Source organism: Portunus trituberculatus, chromosome 49 (assembly GCF_017591435.1).
Source record: "Portunus trituberculatus isolate SZX2019 chromosome 49, ASM1759143v1, whole genome shotgun sequence".
Classification (NCBI taxonomy): domain Eukaryota; kingdom Metazoa; phylum Arthropoda; class Malacostraca; order Decapoda; family Portunidae; genus Portunus; species Portunus trituberculatus.
Genome location: NC_059303.1, coordinates 10,195,908 through 10,216,803, shown reverse-complemented (window position 1 = coordinate 10,216,803; position 20,896 = coordinate 10,195,908). Strand labels below are relative to the sequence as shown.

The following is a 20,896-nucleotide window of genomic DNA, read 5'->3' as shown; positions in this document are numbered from 1 at the left end:
TAGTGCTTTATAAGAACTACTATTTAAGTCATATTTTCGTCCGAATCTGACAACTCGTACCCCCACACACTTCCTGCACCCCCCAGCCACCCTTTCACCCTCACTGTCCCCCCATCTTCACCCCCTCCGCTGTCTCCCTTGGTAAAAGCGGTTTATTCTGTTTGAGGACCAAACTACGGTTTCACTTTTCATCGTAAAACCTTCCTCTCAGACCCCACAGACCACCTTCACCTAAGGGCGCGACCTTGGGAGCCGTTTCACCTGCCATAGTCCCTACCTACTCGATTCACTCTCGAAATGCACCCTAGATTCCTCCGGCCGAGAACAGAATCGCACGGCATTCGGACAAGGCGACTAATGCCCATCTTACCCGCCTGGTAGAAGTGACACACCGGCCCGCAGGAAGAGGAAGCCGTCTCGAAAAAAAAAAAAAATCTGTATTTGTATTTGTGATTAAGAGTCTGCATGTGTGATCATGAAGGATACATTGGTTCGGAAACAAAGTTAAAAAAAATATTGTACCTATGATGTAATGAAGAAAAGTTAGTTTTTTTTTCAGGCAAATGGAAGACTATTGTTAACTCCATTATTGCGTTAATAGCTGCGTTTTGCTGTACGTACAAAACAACTGTGCGACAATATTTGCCATCTCTGTCACTAGTGGTGGTGATGAAATGAATTGTGCCAAAAGTCTTTGTTTTTATGTAATGCAAATTTGCTCATTAACTTACAAACCGTCATTTCTAAAAATGACAAACAAATGACTCCATGAAGGAGCTTTTATAACATGCATTAGATATTCATATATATATATATATATATATATATATATATATATATATATATATATATATATATATATATATATATATATATATATATATATATATATATATATATATATATATATATATATATATATATATATATATATATATATATATATATATATATATATATATATATATATATATATATATATATATATATATATATATATATATATATATATATATATATATATATATATATATATATATATATATATATATATATATATATATATATATATATATATATATATATATATATATATATATATATATATATATATACACACACACACACACACACATTGTGCATTTTAACTATAATTATGGGTTGTCTGTGACTGTAATATTTATAATTTAAGTTTAATTTTCACCAAGTGTGTTGTTTTATGACATTATCCCCTTATATATTTTTTATTGATTATTCACAGCAACTAAATTTGGCTCATAGATATTCTATACGCACTGTTTCTTTTCTAAATCTTATTAATGATGTTTTTATCTTATAAAAAAGTGTGTGTGATTCCAAAATGTACTTCATGCAATGAAATGCCACTTCCTGTGTGTGTTTGGTGGAGGTAAGGGGTTGGTTGGTTGGTTGGTTGGTCGGTCGGTTGTGGGTGTGGATGTGTGAAACCAAATAATAATTGTTTGGTAGATATAGATAGATATTGTTATACTCGTAAATTTTCATCAGCTATCGACTATGTCTTTCCTATTGCGCTGAAGTGTCGACACATTACCACAAGTGAATTTGCAATCAGTAACTTAGGTGGCAAAGAAAACAATGGAGTGTGGCATTAAGGAGTTAGTGGCCGCACATTCCTCGCTACTGCAGATCGAACAAGGGTCTTGAGGTGCGTGCTCGTTTTCATGTTTGTCTTATAACCAAAGTAATGTAGCCGCCCTCGTGTCCGCCCTTCTCCCTGCGTTACATGGGAGGAAAAATTACACTCTCTCCCTCAACAGTCAAGCTACATATGTATTTGCCTCGACCTAGTAGTAAACATTGCCTGTATGACGTATGCCAACATTTCTTTTACAGAGACACAGTGTATATTAGGCGTAGCACTCTTGGCAGAGGAGGGTGAGGGATGTGGGGTTTGGGTTATGTTTCAGGGCTTGGTAGGGAAAAGAAGAGGGAATGAGAGAGAGAGAGAGAGAGAGAGAGAGAGAGAGAGAGAGAGAGAGAGAGAGAGAGAGAGAGAGAGAGAGAGAGAGAGAGAGAGAGAGAGAGAGAGATAATACAAACACAGAAGGAGGAAAAATAAAAGATAGTCATGACGAGCGAAGGAGACAACCGCAGTGGGAACAGAAGACGAGATGTTAGGGGAAAGGGAGGAAGGGTAAGAAGAGGAGGAGGAGCAGAAGGAGAAGGAGGAGTAGGGGTGGTAAGGGGAAGATCCATCTGGGTGTAGGATGGGGGCACGTCGGAGGTACACATACCTACACAGCAACCCCCAACACCCTACACCGAAAAGAATGATCTTCCGTTTATCTTGGTAGCGGCATGACGCTCCTCTTGGGGTGACTGGAGATGGTATTCTGATTACAGACTGACAGACGACTGCATTGCTGACTCCTGACTCTCCTGACGCCGGACTGTGGATCATATGCCTGGTGTATCTGTGTGTGTGTGTGTGTGTGTGTGTGTGTGTGTGTGTGTGTGTGTGTGTGTGTGTGTGTGTGTGTGTGTCTGTTGCGTTTTGGAATATGTTTATGTAGATTGTCCTTCAGGATCCTGTACATTCACGTGCGTGGTGGCTCGGCCTGGGAGTGGCCCGTCCGTGTGGAGCTGGCATGTATAGAAACGTGCCCGGAGTACTGACTTGCATTCCTTATTCTTTTATCTCTCTCTCTCTCTCTCTCTCTCTCTCTCTCTCTCTCTCTCTCTCTCTCTCTCTCTCTCTCTCTCTCTCTCTCTCTCTCTCTCTCTCTCTCAAGTAAGCGTTATCTTCCCTTATATTTACTTCCTCTGAGTAATTGTTGACAAAATATTTATTTGTCTACTTGATTTTATCTTCCGCTCTCGTTTCTAAATAGGTTTTGAATCTACTTAATTTTCCGTGGAGTTATCCATTTATTTTTCCTAAGTAAGTGTTGAGGGAGTGACTAAATTCAAGGAAAACTTTAAAAAAAAAGATAAAAAGCAAGCTAGGTACATAAAACACAATGTACGTGTACCGCGCATATCCACGTTATGTAAGGTGACAGTAAAAAGCTGCATTCCACGTAGTCATGTGGGCTTGAATATTCATCACATTCCAGTATCATTTTTTTCGCCCAAGATGCACGCAGACATTATTATTATTTTCTTTCTCTTTTTTCTATAGCATTTTCCGCAGTGGATCTCTTGCAGGAAGGGCCGTGGTATCTCAATGCGATGAATATATTGCATTCATCTTTATTTCCACCACAGGCGAGGCTTATTATGCATCACACGTGGACCCTTTATGCATGCAGCTTACCGATACAGTGCTCGAGGGTGAGAGAGGAAAAAAAAGAGGTGATGCAAGACTATTTTCGCTTCTTAAAACCTGTTTCCTGGGTGCGGTGTGGCTGGGCTGCCTGCTCTGCATTTTCCTTCGACTATGAACAAAAGTACCTCAAATAACACCGCTTCCTCGCACGCGTCTTCCTAAATAATAGAGGATCCCATTTTTCAAGCTGCGGCTTTTTCTCTGACCCATATTTTCTTGGTAAGCAGAGTCCATCAGCGGTAATTATTAGGCAGGGCGGATGAGCCGACATCATGCTAACCACAGCCTTCCGTGTCGCCAGTCCATAACCCTGAATTATTGAAGAAGATGAAGAAGGAAAAAAAAAAAACTCTTCGTCGCACTGGTAGCTGACCCAGAATGCCAGCCACCTGCCAGATAAACACAATACACCCCGAGCTCCCATTTCCGAAAAGATTTTTTACAGTACGCCAGGTAATTTTTCAGTGACAGGAGTGAGGCATATGGAGGAGTAGGCACTGAACAAAGAAAACAAAGCTTCGAGACATTTGCTACCGAGTCATTAGCTGGATGCGATCAATATTCACGGCTGATTCACAACAATTACCGATGTAAACAATGGCTTTACGGTGATTCACGACTCGCTAGCACGGCACACGAAAAGGAAACTGAAAGGGAAAAAAGAAAAAAAAAACTAAACTAAAGGGGACTAAGAAAACCAAGGAGTATAGCAGGAACGCAGAGAAAGGATGAGGACTTGAAATGACTGTCTTTCCTCTCCTCCCCTGACAGGTACGGAAGTGGCGTGCGCTTTGATAAGTTATTATGGTACACTTTTTTGTCGTTGGGAGGAAGAGGGTGAAGGGGACTTGGTGCGCCTGATGTGGTGCATGGCATCAGGTGTACGTGCAGGTGTGCCGGGGAGGGTTCATGCGCAGGTGTGTTCCTGCGTACGTGCTTGCAATATATGTTTATTTTATTATTTACCTATTTTTTTTTTTCTATACACAGCTTTTGGTGATTGAGTGATCTAGTAGTATATGTTGATTGCATTAATGGTGCGGGGTGTTTAGTGCAGTACTCGTGCAGGTGGTTCGTGGTAGCTGTGGTGATGGATGTGTGTGGATTGCGGTGAGGCGCTGCTGATGGTGATGGTGAGGATGATAACTTGATAATGATGATATTAATAACAATGATAATAATAATAATAATAATAATAATAATAATGATAATGATAATAATGATATAACAAAATAATATTTTTATCATTATTGTTATTATTTTTATTATTATTATTATTAGTAGTAGTAGTAGTAGTAGTAGCAGAGGCAGAAGTAGAACTACTAGTAGTAGTAGTAGTAGTAGTAGTAGTAGCAGAGGCAGAAGTAGAACTATTACTAGTAGTAGTAGTAGTAGTAGTAGTGGTGGCAGTGGCAGAGTGGAACTACTACTGGTAGTAGTAGTAGTAGTGGTGGTAGTAGTGGTGGTGGTGGTGGAGGCAGAATGAGTGGTGGTGGTGGTGGTGGTGGTGGCAGCAGCAGCAGTAGTGGTGGTGGTGGTGGTGGTGGTGGTGGCAGCAGCAGTGCAGGTGGTGGTGGTGGTGGTGGTGTAGTGGTGGTGCAGTGGTGGTGGTGGTAGTGGTGGTGGTGGTGGTGGTGGCAGCAGTGGCAGCAGCAGTGGTGGTAGTAGTGGTGGTAGTAGCAGAGTAGTAGTAGTAGTAATAGTAGTACTAGCAGTAGTAGTAGTAGTAGTAATAGTAGTAGTACTAATAGTAATAGTAGTAGTAGCAGAAGTAGTAGTAGTAGTAATAGCAATAGTAGTAGTTATCATAAATATAATATTATTATTACAATGAAAATAATGTTGATAAATTTTGGTGTCATATTGATAGCCTTTCTTTAGCTTTGTTTGCATTATTATTATTATTATTATTATTATTATTATTATTATTATTATTATTATTATTATTATTATTATTATTATTAATATCATCAATATAATTATAAGATATATCTATGACGTCATTATGAAACTATATATTTTACCTCAATTTTTTGCTGTCTAGTGACAAAAGAAGACAAGAAAATAACGACAAATAGATAAAAAGATAAGTAAAAATTCTTAAATCGAGAAGCGGTCAGTGACCGTTGGGGGCTCAGCAAATTTATTAAAGTAAACTGAAGAGTTATACAAAGTAAGTAATTGCCACGCAACTGTAGCTCAAACTGAAGTGAGCAGGAAAATGAGTAATAGTAAGAATTAATTTGGCCGAATGTGTGCAGTCATTAAGAGGTATTGGTGGTGGGCAGAGCGGCGCGGCTCCCTGCATCCCTTTGTTGGTGTTGTCAGTCAGCGGGCGACACACGACCATGCCAGTGACAGGTGGAGGCCAATGTGTCTTTAATGAAGCTTAATGTAATTGATGTCTGTGTTGTCCAGTGATTTTTGGGTGTGCATCGCTTAATTCTGACAGCTGTCGGCCTGGCTGGAGTCATCAGTCACGCTAATTCCCTTTTATTAATAGCTGGTTTGGCGGGAGGCACTCGTGGCCCGACAGGTTTTGTCTGCACCGAGCAAGGGTTGTTATCGCTAAGTACATGCGTCATTACTACGGCATTTGTTCATTATGCTGCCGCTTTTGATTACTTGATGGCAGGTGATGGTGGTGTGGAATTATTACCTTGGCTTTCCATAATTCTTTTGAATCTTACCTCTTGCGCTTGTCTTGCTACTTAAAATTATTTGCCAATAAAACAAAGCCAAGTTCCAGTCTGTACTTTATCTAACTCGACATGCCCACAATATTATGAGACTTAAAGATTTTTTACGCATCACTTAATTTTGATGACTCGCCATTATTAAGACCTTTAGGTATATATTTTCTTAATGTTTTGGCATAAATACTGCAGGCGAGGCAGGCGAAGGAGGCGGACTGGGAGGAGCCAGGAAACGACAGTCACTTAACTCAGGAACGGCCCGGCTACTGGTTTTGGGTGCGACCTTTTTTTACAACATAACACATAATTGTATCTCCCACCACAAGTTGCCTCCCTTCTCCCACTCTCATGCCTTCCCTCCCACTCTCCTTTCCTCCTTATTGTCCCTCACCTTATGGTCTTTCTCTTCTTCCACTTTAAGCTCGTTGAACTTTTCTCTGAGTCCGTCTCCTGTCCAGTTTTTCCTCCTTTAGTTCGTGTTGCTCTTTTTTCTGTTTGTTCTTCCTCCTCTTACCTTTCTTTCTCTTCTTCATCTGCAGCAGCCTCGCTAGACTCGTGTCCTTTCATATATTCATTCTTATTCTTTATCAAGACCACCACCATGCACTGTCATCACCATCATCATCATCATCATCACCATCATCATTATCATCATCATTATCATCATCATCATCATCATTATCACCATCATCATCATTACCATTATTAATATCATCCCCACCACAATGACTATCATCATCATCATTATCACATTATCATGTTTTTTTTTATCCGTCTTCATGTTCTGATTTTTACTTTTTTTATTATCAGTATTTGACATTTTGCTGCTAACTTTTTTTTTGCATCCGAGAGTTGCTGTGACTTCAGACAACTACAAAGATCTTTGATTTCATTAGCCATACAAATGTCATGCATGCGACTGTGTGTTCTGACTATACAGTAGTGATTGCATGCGGCCTTTACGAATGTAACCCCGCCACATTCACACAGTAATGACTGCCTTAGTGAATTTTGAATATTCAGTAATACATTTTTTTATATAGTTGTTATTTTCCGTTCCCTTATTGTAAGTATTGTTTTATCTCAAATTATGGAAGGTAAATACTACAATCCCTTCATTTGATTTTTTTTTCGGTTCTATTAAGGAAATGCAATTAATACGGTATCTATAGTCACATTATTTATATATGCATTTATTTATTTATTTATTTATCTCTACCTTTACTCACACACGGACATAGGAGTAGTGCAAGCCCAGCGGAGGGGCACGCGTAGCATCAGGGGAGGGTGGCGCAGGGCTGCAGAGGAAGGTAGCGAGGAAGGGCGGGAGGAGGAAGGGAGGGATGATAAGAAGTTTGAATTATGGCGTGTAATCATCGAGGGCTGAATGAACTGATACGGGTGATTTCCTCCCCTGTTGGCTCTTCTCTCTTTCTCTTTCCTTTCTCTATCTTTGTTACTCAGCTTACCTCCACGTGCGGACAGTGCTCGAATCTTAATTATCTCAACGAGGTCTAATCTAAGTACCTGCGGATGTTTAGCTGAAATATTTTTTTTTTTTTTTAGAAAATTCTTATATATATATATATATATATATATATATATATATATATATATATATATATATATATATATATATATATATATATTACTTTTTATAATATTTAATATTTTCAAGGTTGGATTACTAAAGTATTCTTGTGTTTCAATTGTGCAATGTAAATCTTAAACAATCTAAATGATTTACGACACAAGTAATTTTGCCTCTTATTGAAAGACAACAAAAGTTGGAAAGTACGCCTGAATAGTTTAGCCATCAAAATATTGTGAGGTTGTCTTGTTGGAGTCAAAGATGAGAAAGAACTTATTCCCTTGATTATTTCTCGATATTATATATATATATATATATATATATATATATATATATATATATATATATATATATATATATATATATATATATATATATATATAGATAGATATATATATAGATATATATATATATATATAAAAATTTTACTTTTTTTCTCTCTCTCTCTCTCTCTCTCTCTCTCTCTCTCTCTCTCTCTCTCTCTCTCTCTAGTGTTTTTTTTTACTTATCCCATGCATTCTCTATTTATTGATAATAGTAGGTACCGATATTTTCGATGAATTTCTTTGTTTTAATATAATTTACCATGATTTAATCATATAATGGCGAACTCCATTTTGATTTTAGTGATAAAAAAACATAGCTTCTTTCTTCCTTTGTCACGTGATCTACCTGTTCTGTTACGTGCACACGTTACCTGTTCAGTTATGTACTTATGATGTTGATGGATTGTGATTTCGTCGTCGTCTTTGGTTTCACAGCAATTCTTCGTCAGTTTAGCTGATGATCATATCATAAATCTGTGGGTTTTGGAATTAGTGCTTGGAGTGTGACTCATTAAATAATCTTTTGGTCATTCGCTGCCCAAGCAACCTTCTCGAGGCCTGCAGGCAGCGGGGGAGCGGAGCCGCACCTAACGTTGTGTAATGTTTAGGTAGTGAAGACAAAGAGCGAGGCTGGTGTAGGTCACATCTGGCCGGCCACCAGACACGGACCACGCTGATGCGCCATGATAATTATGCTTCTCCTAGTGATTAATGATTTGTCAACGGGCAGCCAATCAGGTGGCGTGACGAGTGGTGACCACGCCCATTGGCTTGGCATTGACGAATGGACCGTGGGGGTAAAATATGGCCAGTCTTGGCTTGGAGCGCGTCCGTGCCATTCCACTTTAAATAATTGCGTCGAACTCCGGTGTCTGGGGAGGGTTGTAATAAAGCCGAGTTTCTTCCATGTAATGATTACTCTTGCATTCTTTGATGAATACACACCGGCAATTTTGCTTTTGGGAGGAGGAGCCATGCCAGGGAGAGACTCTGCCGCGGGAGTGAAGCAAACAGGGTCTGGCAGACACGTCGTACCTCCGCCATCCCTCTCAGGTTGGCCTGTGTAGCTGGGAAAAAGATCTTGTGAACATTTTCATGTTAATAAAAGCCCCCGTAATGGATTTCTTTGTGGTGCCAATCATACGCAAGGATGACGGATCGCGCCACTCCTAAAATCGGCGATCGAGGACGGGTACAAATGGTCCGGCCGGCACCGACTAATGGTCTTCATCTGTTTGAAAAAGTGGGGAGTCGTCCAAAAAAAAAAAAAGGAAACACTCCCACTACCATCATGCTTCTCCTGATCATATTATATATTAAAGAGATGCTTGAGACGAGCTTGGCCTCACTTGCCTAGCTCTCTTATCCTTCTTTATCCAGACAAAGTATTTCACACTGATAGAAAATATTCAAACAATATAAAATAGGACATGCAAAAAATATGATCCTCCACCTTTAGATTCTGAAAACATTTATACCTGCTGTGCCAGACAAATATTGCATAGCTCGGTCCTGGATTCCACAGCAGCGTCCCACATCCTACTAGACACTGAACTTCCAATATAGATTAGAGCAGCCTTACGGCCTTCCGGGCCTTCATGGATTGTGAGATACTTATAAGACTCTTAAATCAGTCAGTGTTTGCTTTTAACACTTAACAGCGAGCCTGACAAGCGAGCAGGCAGCGGTGAAGGAAGCAGGGGTGCGGGCAGGCAGGAAGGAGGGGAGGGAAATGGAGGGAAGGGAAAATGGAGGAATGGGTGGAGATGAATGAGGCAGAAGAGAAAAATGGAGGATGGAATGGCAGAGAAAAAATGAAAAGGACGGAAAGTGAGTCGAAAAAAAAATAGTCAGGGAAGTGATGGCAGGCAAGTGGAGGCTGAGGATAACAAGGGGATTGTGGGAAGTTACTGGAGAGTAAGAAAAATCACTGCTGAAATAAAAGTAAAAATGAAAAAAAGAGTAAGTAGGAGAATGGACGGGCATAGGAAACAACAGTAGGAAACATACGAAGGCGAAGAAACAGGAACCAGGATTACCCTTTCAGTGTTTGATTTGATGAGGCTCCGATAAGCAAACCATTACGCCTCTGTGATGTATCAGGTGTACCTGATGCCCCCAACCTTGGCCATGGAGGAGTCCTGCGTCCTGCCCTTTAAGTGAGGGACGCCCATTAAGTAGACAGAAACATGCACTCCATTGTGTTATGCACATTATCCATATCTTCATGAATTAAAAGCGACTGATAGGAAAACACCTGGTTTGTGCCATTCATTTGACACTGGTATCGTTTCTTTCCCCTTACACACTGAGACCTGTGTATTATAATGCTTGGATAAATAATATTGAGCATTAAAGTATATATGTTTAGTAAGTTCTTCCGATCCTTTGAAATAGTAATGTTTGTAAAGCTTTTTTCAGTTAAACCATTTGAGTATACACTCTTCCTCACCACCCATTTTTTTTTATTTTTCATTGATAAAATATGACAGTTGATAAAGTGTGACAGCTGAAGTGTTCCGCTTGCCCTATTTTTTTTTTTTTTTTCTGACGCATTTATTTTCTCTAATTTCATCTTTGTTTATGTTGTCGTCGTGGTGTTACTGACTTGCAAATATAGAATATCAAATCATCCTTAGTTTCTTTTTTTTATCAAATTTATTTAGATATTTAGAGTCAGTACAATGAAGACCTTTTTTCTCATTCCTTACGAACTCAAAGATTGGGCGTGTATGTGCAGTGTACTCATACAGTTTGGAGTCTTGGGCAGATTAGTGTTGCCTTGGAATAGAGAGGTGGCTCAAGGTTGTGGTAATGTCAAGAGGGTTGTGTGGGCGTGGCTTTTGAAGGGGAATCGCTGCAGGGATGTGGTGTGGGAGGAGAGGTGGTGGTGGAACTGCTGCGTGGGTGGGATGTGCTGGTGAGCTTATAAGGATGGTTGCTAGGAACTTATATGGGTGACAGCATGGAGTGGCTTTTGGTAAGGGAAGTTACCAGGGATGGAATATAAATAAACAAACAACATATGCAGGAAAGGAAAAAGATCTTGTATATGACCTTTCATTATATTAACTGCTTTTTCAGTGCTGTGCATGGCTTTACCTTCATTTTTTGCCTGATATTTTTCCTCTTTGATGTGATGCATAGACCGTATATTACCTGTATGTCTCCAACTTCCTTCTCGCCTCCACCTTGACAAATATTAGAGGACAGGAGGCAATAAAGTCGAGACAGCTTTGTGTGTGTCTGCATGATGTTCGACAGGACACCACTTGAACCTTCACTACCAGCTTCTCCAGACTGCTTGCACGCACGTTTCTTTTCGCTTCATGCTTTATGCTTTCCTTTGCCTGCTTCCTACCCTGAGTGGATATGGACTCCGGGCATGCACCTTTTCCTAAAGCTAAGTGCCGTTTTATCTAGTTTTGCATGTTGTAGTTGTATAATGAAACATATGCGATACTTGTATATAATCCTACCGTTTATTTTGTTGCTTTCTTTTATTTATTTTGTTTTATTTTTGCTGTGTGTTTTTTGTTTGATTTTATGTTAAGACAACTACTTCATTATTTCCTTCATATTTTCAAGCCATTAATTCTTGAATGTATCACCCTTGACTGTCATTTTCATACTTTTTTTCTTTCATCCTATTATAAAAGCGATATGCTTGATCCTTTATTATATTCCATACGTTTCCTGTTTTTTTTTGTTTGTTTTTTTAACTAGAGAAAATATATAGAAAACTACGACTACTACTGCTATTAGTACTACTACTACTACTACTACTACTACTACTACTACTACTACTACTATTACTACTACTACTACTACTACTACTATTACTACTACTACTACTACTACTACTACTATTACTACTACTACTACTACTACTACTACTACTACTGCCACTACCACTACTGCTGCTGCTACTGCTGCTGCTGCCACTGCTACCACCACCACTGCTACTGCACTGCACCTGCTACTGCTGCTGCTGCCACTGCTGCTGCTGCTGCTGCACTGCTGCCACCACTGCCACTGCTGCTGCTGCTGCCACTGCTGCTGCTGCTGCTGCTGCTGCTGCTGCTGCTGCTGCTGCTGCTGCTGCTGCTGCTGCTGCTGCTACTGCTGCTGCTGCCACTGCTGCTGCTGCCACTGCCACCACTACTGCTGCTACTACTGCGATTATCATGAGACCAACACTATTTTTTATCATCACTAACACCACATTCAGTATAGGGATAAAAAAAAGTACCATTACCACGACCATAACTACCATTATCCTTACCACCACCACCACCACCACCACCACTGCTTTTACTATTACCACCACCATCACCACCACCACCACCACCATCACCACTACTGCTACTATTATTTCTACTACTGTTACCACCACTGCTACCACTACCACCACTACTGCCACTACTACTGCACTACTACTGCTGCTGCTGCTGCTACTGCTGCCACTGCTACCACCACTGCCACTGCTGCTGCTGCTGCTACCACCACACCACCACCACCACCACCACCACCTGCACCACCACCTGCCACCACCACCACCACCTGCTGCTACTGCTGCTGCTGCCACCACCTGCTGCTGCACCACTGCTGCTGCCACTGCCACCACCACTGCTGCTACCACTGCCACTGCTGCTGCTGCTGCTGCTGCCACTGCTACTGCACCACTACTACTGCTACTGCTACTGCTACTACTACTGCTACTACTACTACTGCTGCTACTGCTACTACTACTACTGCTACTACTACTACTACTACTACTACTACTACTACTACTACTACTACTACTACCACTACTACTACTACTACCACTACTACTACTATGTATTCCAGATTACTGATACCATCAATATTTCTTGGCCACGAACCACATATAATATGTTAGTAATGTTTCTCCTCATTTCAGACAACTCTCAGCTTCGTGAATGTAACGTTTCGCTAATTTTTACTTTCTTTGACCTTGCAGAGCGGAAGCGTGGGCGACAGACTTACACGCGGTACCAAACGCTCGAGCTAGAAAAGGAATTCCACTTCAACCGCTACCTGACGCGGCGGCGGAGGATAGAGATCGCCCATGCCCTCTGCCTCACCGAGCGACAGATCAAAATATGGTTCCAGAATCGAAGGATGAAATGGAAGAAAGAGAACAAGAGCAAAGTGGAGAATGGGAACAGCCTTTCAGAAACGCCGACCCCCACGTCCCCCTCGCAGTGACCTATGTGCTGTGGCTCGGGTTGCCAAATAATGACCTAGAGTATACTAGGGTGTGCAAAGTGCCAGTGAAGAGTGTGTGACCCATTTTATACTGGATAATTAAGTGCTATTTTACATAGTTTACGTGTACGTGCTCCTTATGTACAGTGCATCTCCAAATATTGGCAAATGTTCTACTGAATAAACCAGTGACTCTCTGTAAGCCGCGGTGGCGTCCCGTGAAGGCGTCATAGTGTAAAGTGTATTCTGTGTTATATTGGTGTTCAAGCCGGGAAACAGCCTACCAGTGCCAGTACCAAGAAGATATAAAAAAAAAAGGGGGCTTCGGTAGCCGGGTGCAGCAGTGACGTGGCACTCTCCTATTGGTGTAAATCTTTTTTGAGTTAGCAGTGACTTCAAAATTTACAACCACCGTTTGACAGTACCCTCATCAGCAAAGACTACAATCATTCCAAGATCCAGATGAGTAAACTTTTCTTTTCGTAAATTCCTTTTTGACAAACAGCCTGTAAGCCCCCCCTCCCTTCCACCACCAACACCGCCAACTACTACCACGACCACCACCACCACCATCACAACCACCCCAGCTCCCCCGCCAACCTGTCAGGCGCCAGACCCCTCGCTAGCCACTACCAAAAACTTAAGGAGAATCTAGCTGTTTAAAGTCGACGTAACGTTTCCAGTTGCTTCTCCTACTCTGGTATTGTTTGTATAAAATAAGAGTTTCGATACAAAATTGTAATGTTTCCCTACTAGGAACAACCCAGTATATCTTATATATGCTAGATTGTAGCGGAGGTGAAACTTAAAACTAGATGTTATTGACTACTACTACTACTAGTATACCACACAGGTTACAAATGATCAGAGGAAATGGTTCTTTTCTTTTTTTTTCTTTTTTTTTTATTTAGCGAGGTGATCCAATGACATGGATGGACCACCTATGTAGTGCGTAGTACGGTGATGGTTCGACTGAAGAGACGGTGTGTGTCTCGTGAGCGCATGCCCTTTCATCCAGTCGAATCATTGATTTATATATAAAAATGAAATTCAGGTGGCCCCCTACAGAAAAGATGGTTTCCAAGACAACTCTGGCCCATCTCTGTAGAAACTTTACACGAAACACCAGAACAAACCAGGTCCGTCAGTGTGGGTGTACTCTCTACACAGATGGCCCATCTTCGGAGTCGGTCCCTCGATCCAGATGCTCGCTCTCCGGGAGGAATAGTTGTATGGGCAAACCTGAAACCAGTCCATATCACACCAAGTATCCACATCTCTCGTGCTCAATGATATTTTGTAACTTTTGTCCTTCGTTTGGGTGTATCGTCACCCTGTTGTTTAGAATTGCTGCGTCGGTCAAGCGCCAGAAGTTGTTGCCCATACACTGCTATTCTACCGACCGCGCGTTGAGGCTTGTGAAGGACGGGTACTAAAAGAGACTCAACTCTGGAAGGCTGCGGTGCTGTGAGACCCGCGAGGAAGCCTTATGAACTAGACATAAAGTGTCCCTGTCATGTATACTGTTGCCACCTTAAGGGACCCAATAACTTCTTTCTTAGTGGGGACATAGGACCTGATGTTTGATGCCCATCCGTCACTCCCTATGATGGATGCTGGAATTAATCACCATCCATGTGTTCAGCATCTGCCTTCCCCTCCCCCTCTCTGTCTCCCACTTTGTCTCCTTCTCAATGACCTCCACTTTCCTTCACCTCCTTTCCTTCCTTGTGCTCCTCCACTCCCCAATACCGACGCCAAATCATCTATTTCCATCCAGTATATTTTTTAAAATGAGTTTGTACTCGAAAACTGTACCTTCCAAAGCTGAGTCTACATAATTTATATAGTTAGAATGTAGAATGAACCAGGTCTGGACGGTGGGGTATCTTCTTGTTGTGGTTCCGGGGTGGAGAGAACTCACATCCTCTGGCGGCACTTGGGAGGAACTAAAACATTAATCATATTACCAAACGTGGAGAAACTTTACTTATTTGCGCATCAGTAAGCTCACGTCCGCTATTCGGTTAAGCGTCGTCAGGGTCATCTATTGTTTGTTGCTTATCTGCATCACGTGCCAGCCTCCCAGGTGGTGCCGAGGGTTGTGGATGAGACTGGACTCCGCAGGTAAAGAAAGAGACAGAAGGGAATAGCGAAGCGAAAAAAAAGTTAACGCTGATTTTCAGAGTTTCAACTTTACGTATCGTTCATTGAGTTAAAATCCTCTTCACTGCTAAAAGGAGTTTGTCCGTCTCTACAACATCCTCGTTTTCGAACCCTCAGTTATTTTAGAATTTACTTCTTGGAGAAATGGAGAAAAGCAAAAAGATAAAAGGACAAGAGAATATCGGCATCATCTAATATAATAATGTGAAGAAAAATCAAGTGTTTTATGGTCTCCTGTCCGGGCGGAAGTAGAGTGTAACCATCTGGCTTTACTGTGCATGTTGGGAAAGGTTTAGTTTCCCACGACGAACACACAAAAAGTTCTTAAACTGCACAGAATATTCAACAGACGGGTGTTAGGTCCGTGCAATAGGAGTATACTCTTTTGTAAACTTTAAGGCAGAGTAACTTAGGATTATTTTTAGGAATGCTCCATTTTTTTCCCTCCTCCGATCCGTTGTTGCCCTTCAGGGGTCCCCTTTAGGAGTGTCAGCAAGCGACCAGGTGCGGGGTTCTTCCTGAGTTGTTCTGCCACACCTCCAGGAGTCTGTCCTTAATACCTTCCTGGAGGATGTCTTGTCTTCTTTTCATATAGATATATATACATATATCATCACTTTTAAAGTAGGGACTTCATAATTGAGTGGTCTGAAAAGAAGGTCAGACCTCGTCCAACTACCATTGGCTCATACAAACAACAGCAAAAAGTGTACAATTAATTGTAAATTAATGTGGGGAGAGAGATCACAGTTCTATTTTTTCAAGGCGTTGCATATTCACTCACCCCAGCCTAATGCATACAGTGGAGGAACTATTTTGGACAAAGCCATTTTTTTCACCTGCGAGAAACACTGTGGAGGTGTTTCGTAATGTATACGATCTATAGTTCGGCATATTCTCATCTCTGGATTGGCTTTGAGAATTGTTTGTATAATGTCTGGTAGGTCTGGTATCTTGGTGTCTTGTCGTAGTGCGTGTTGACATGGAGGAGATTTGAGAGAACAACAAAAAATCATAACCAACCATCACAACCGAGAGCATGACAGAAGTAAATTCAGGGATTAGCTGCACGAACACTGTACCAAACCAACTTGTTCCTTTGTCGTAAGGCCACCGATTATGACCCAGACTTGCAGGTACCTGAGAGGATCCCGCCCCTCCCTCTCGGGGTGGTGCGTGACCCTCCCCGGTGCCGGCTGCTTCTTCAGTCCACTGTCGCTGGTATTGACATTTCTTGCCTGTTATTTGTTTTAGTTTTGCAAAAAAAAAAAAAAAAAATAACATAAATAAATAAATTGCTCATAAAGTAAGTGTCGCAGAACGCCATTGCAAATAAAACCAACATCCCACCTGCAAAATTAATTACTTATAACTCCTTCCTGTGTTTACATTTCGGTTATGTCCCCCTTTTGCACTGCATCTGAAAGCCAATCAATCGCCATTCATCACAAAAGCTAGCAGAGAAAAAAATATCACAAGCAAAAAAAAAAAACCCAACGCATCAGCCATGATCACGACGCGTTTTTGCGAGCAGCCAAACAATGATGTACCTAAGTTAGCATGTGGATCTCGTTCGACTCTCTCTGTACGTAACTGCAGCTGCTAATGTTAATGATATTAATATTGTGACCCTCTATTTCTCACTTCTGTCTTCATATGTATTGATCTTGGTAATGTAGAGGTAGTGAGTGATCTGTCTCTCGGTATAGTATCTTGTGTGGGCATGTTGTAAGTAAGGTATATATGTTAGTGTATTTAAAGTGAACTGGGACATAGGCCCTTCTCGCCGCAAACTATCGAATGACAGCCAGCCGGTTGACCGTCGTGGGAATTATTATCACCTGTAACTGTTATTATAATTATCACCTTTATTTTTCCTACTGTTATTATTTTTACGAGTACCATTACTATTATTTCTATTTCCTCTCATAACGTTGATCATCATCCTCTGTTCTAGTGTCATATGATGCTTCTAACATTAATTTATATTCGTATACTTTATTTCTCTTAGAATATTTTCCGAGGATTTTCCTCATAGTAATAATGAATGAAACTCAGTGTTACTTTACCCAACTCCGTGTATACGAGCCGTGTATACTATACTTATCTTACCCAACCAACGAAAGCCTGTAGCCAGTGTTATTGACATGTGTAGTGTTATATAGAAGTGTGACTGAAATTTAGGTTTAATCAAAGCCTAGAGTATTATCAACAGTCGGGTATCTTCATACTTTACTGAACAAAGTGTTTATTGTTACAGAAATCTATGGTATACCCAGGCACTGTTGCTTTGTCAACTCATTAGTTGTAAGTCTCATACAAACACTTAAAGAAGAAAATATCGAGGATTTCATTTTATTATAGTTTATTTTTCTGTCGTTTGCTTTAATTATCAAGAAGTTTCTATTTAATTTATTTGTTCCCATGAAACATGATGTATTCCTACATGTATCCATTAATTAAGCTGATAACCTAAAGTACATACGGACTGTATCCAATTAAAGCGTGGAACCTGATGACTAGTGTAAAGCAGCCATTTCTTGGATTTAGTGGAGCAATTGTGTTGTACCCTGATAATAGTTTTAATATTGATAGGTGTTCTATATTTTGTAACCATGTACACAAAGGTGAGGAGATATACGTAACTCTATACCAAGCAGTATCAGAACCAAATAGACGCTTGTAAGTAATGCATAGCGCTTTCTGGCTTTCTTACCGTGTCTGTTTACGACGGCCGTCTCTACATTAGTTGTTATTGAGACATGTGCAATTTACCCTGGGGTATTTTCACTGTGGGGTTCTTCTCTCTTTTTTTCGCGAGTCACCGAAACGGACCTCAAAATATTCCCCATCAAGCCCCATTATTGCCCCATCTCCCTGTCCCGCCATCGTCCCCTCGAGGATATTGCTGTCACTCACACGGTTTGGCGCTTCGCTCGAACCTTCAAATGCATCATGATATGGCAATAACAACCAATGTATCGTAACTTATTTCCAATCGTAATTATTATTACTGTACATTTTACACATTTTAAATGCCGCGGCAGCTTTTTTTATTTAATTTTACTTGACTAGTGACCTTTTTATGTTATCATTTTTACTTATTATTAATTTCATTTAGTCCAAGGCAATAGTTGGTCAACGTAGAGAACATTGTGACTCAATTGTGGCTTCCCTGGTAGTTAAGAGGGAACTTTCATTGTTTTCTCCATTTTGTTATTTTCTCTCTGTATTTTACTTATGACTGTAAGGTAAATTGATATCCGGCTGTTATCTCTGCACAGACGTGAGGTGGCCCAGTGGTGTGGCTCATCCACTTGCCGCCACACACCTCGGTCCATAACCTAAGCCAGATCTGCGTCTTTTTTTACCCTTGTGCTCGCTAGTTACCACACAGTTCCAAGTCCAGAGAGAAAACAAGATCTGCTTTACGACCTGTCTACTCATTAGGGGTTCTGGGTCCTGTGTTCGCCATCAAGAACTGATAGTATACCAACTAGGGAAGCCAGATTGGATTATAATTTCAAGGAGATTTTTTATAACATGTAAAGCCTCGCTTACTTCTGAGTGTAAATATTCTTTTTTTTTCTAATTACAGCAGAAGCTCTTAAGGATAAACAAAGCAATTCATGTTCAAGAGGTTAACAAGTTCAGATGTTTCCTATCAGCAGAACATTGTATTTGAACTATTGTATTGATGACTGGACAAGTATGTTTATGTTCGTGTGCCACTCAACATGTGTCTGTAAATAGAGAACAACTTCGCAATACAAACTTTAATGAATATTTGGTCTTTTATTTTATATCTTTCTTGATTTTTTTCCTTGGTGCACATATGTTTTAGACAGGTGTGTGTATGTATGTATGAATGTATGGATGTATGTATTTGTGTGTGTTTATGTAGGCAGATATATGTGTACATATGAGTAAGATTTTTTCTTTTTTTTGTTGTTTTGTGGATAACTTAACGATGTTTACAAGAGTTGGATGTGAGATTTGTGATCTGTGGTCGTGTTGGTCATCAATTTACGGAGGAGTTTGTTAGATCACTTTGCCAATCTTTTCGCAGAAGACATTTCTTAGTTTGAGCTGAGAAAGTGCTCCTGGAGTCGTCGGTGTGGGGCCGTAACTCAATCAGGAGCCTCATAATCCGTCCCTCTGGGGGCGGGACGTTTCCCTCCCATGAAGGTCACTGTGGGTGTTTGATGTTTCCCAATGGATCTCCTTATTGTGGCAAAAGAAGAAATATCTAGGTCAAAAAATAACTTTCGGTGGATTCAAACACGTGCACAGAAAGTAATGAATGGAAGCTCACAGCCATGCCGGGACGCACGTGGTCTGGTAGTGTGTGTGAGTACGAGAGGTCCTCGTACATCGAGCGTGTTGGCAGCCAGCCAGTTGCCATGACGACCGTGACGCGGTTGGGTGTGTGCCATCTGCGCTCAGCTGTTCAGCCAACAGAGCTTCGCCATGAGATCACACTAGGCCTACCCCCATCATGGCTGCCGCTGGGGTTCATGCTAAGCTTGTAAACATAACACTGCCGACTACACGCTTCTGCTTGTCAGCTGTGCTCGCTGCTGTGGTGCAGGCGAGGAGCAATCGTAAAGAAGTGACATCTATTGGCCCATTGGTGAACTGTGTATGATGATGAGCTTTATGTCCGCCATTTTGAGTAAGTTTCAGAAATAATGGTTAGCCGTGCCATGTAACGGATAGCACAGCCAACTTCAGAGTCAAGGAGTACTCGGGACACCTCGGGGCAGCAGCGGGAGTTGGGGAGTCTGATTTAGTCTAGGCTCACCGCCGAGTAAGTTTTGTTTGCACCATTATAGTTATGGATGTTGTTGTTGTTGTCGTCACTATTATTATTATTATCATTATTATTGTTATATTATCATTATTATTATTATTATTATTATTATTATTATTATTAGTAGTAGTAGTAGTAGTAGTATCATTATTATTTTCATTATCATTATTATTATTATTATTATTATTATTATTATTATTATTATTATTATTATTATCATTACTATTATCATTATTGCCATTATTATTATCATTATTATTAGCACTATCAATGATATTACTGAATGAACTCATTCCTATTACATTTTTTTTTTCTAGGACGTTGTTGATACTGTAGTCAATGTTGTTTCCTTCACTGCGTTATATCAGTCACATATAAGTAATTCGATAGACCACAACACTTTTCTTTGGGTATAAAAGTGTGTGTGTGTGTGTATAACACACACACACACACACACACACACACGAATATTTTTTTTTCTATTGAAAGCAAAATTATCACTACCAATGAATATTATTAGTTTTGATCATAACTACACTAATGAAAAAATAAATAAATAAAAAAAACGTTTCATACATTTAGAAATTCAGGAAAATAAAGGTTATGCTTTTCTCTCTTTGGAGAAATTGCTTCTCGCCAATATTTGTCGTCAGTGTTGCAGGAAAAGTCTAAGATTTCCCTACGGCCTCGAGCCCCAAGCTGGTAGGGGAAGGGGTGAGCAGAGGAGGCCTCAGGTGTTAAGGGGTAGAGAGAGAGAGAGAG

The 20,896-nt window shown here is 40.6% G+C and overlaps 1 protein-coding gene across 8 annotated transcripts in view; it reads left to right on the top strand.

The window, feature by feature from the left end:
- Nucleotides 1–19,107, top strand: part of LOC123499346 (homeotic protein ultrabithorax-like) — an 817,282-nt gene extending 798,175 nt beyond the window's left edge. For 7 of the 8 annotated variants that reach the window (XM_045247235.1, XM_045247245.1, XM_045247226.1 and 4 more), the window contains one exon: nucleotides 12,908–19,107. In XM_045247235.1, coding sequence (XP_045103170.1) covers nucleotides 12,908–13,155 — 248 coding nt within the window. In that variant the 3' untranslated portion in view covers nucleotides 13,156–19,107. The remainder of the gene's footprint in view (nucleotides 1–12,907) is intronic. The other variant, XM_045247246.1, reaches the window with a different exon arrangement.
- The last annotated feature ends 1,789 nt before the right edge of the window (nucleotides 19,108–20,896 follow it).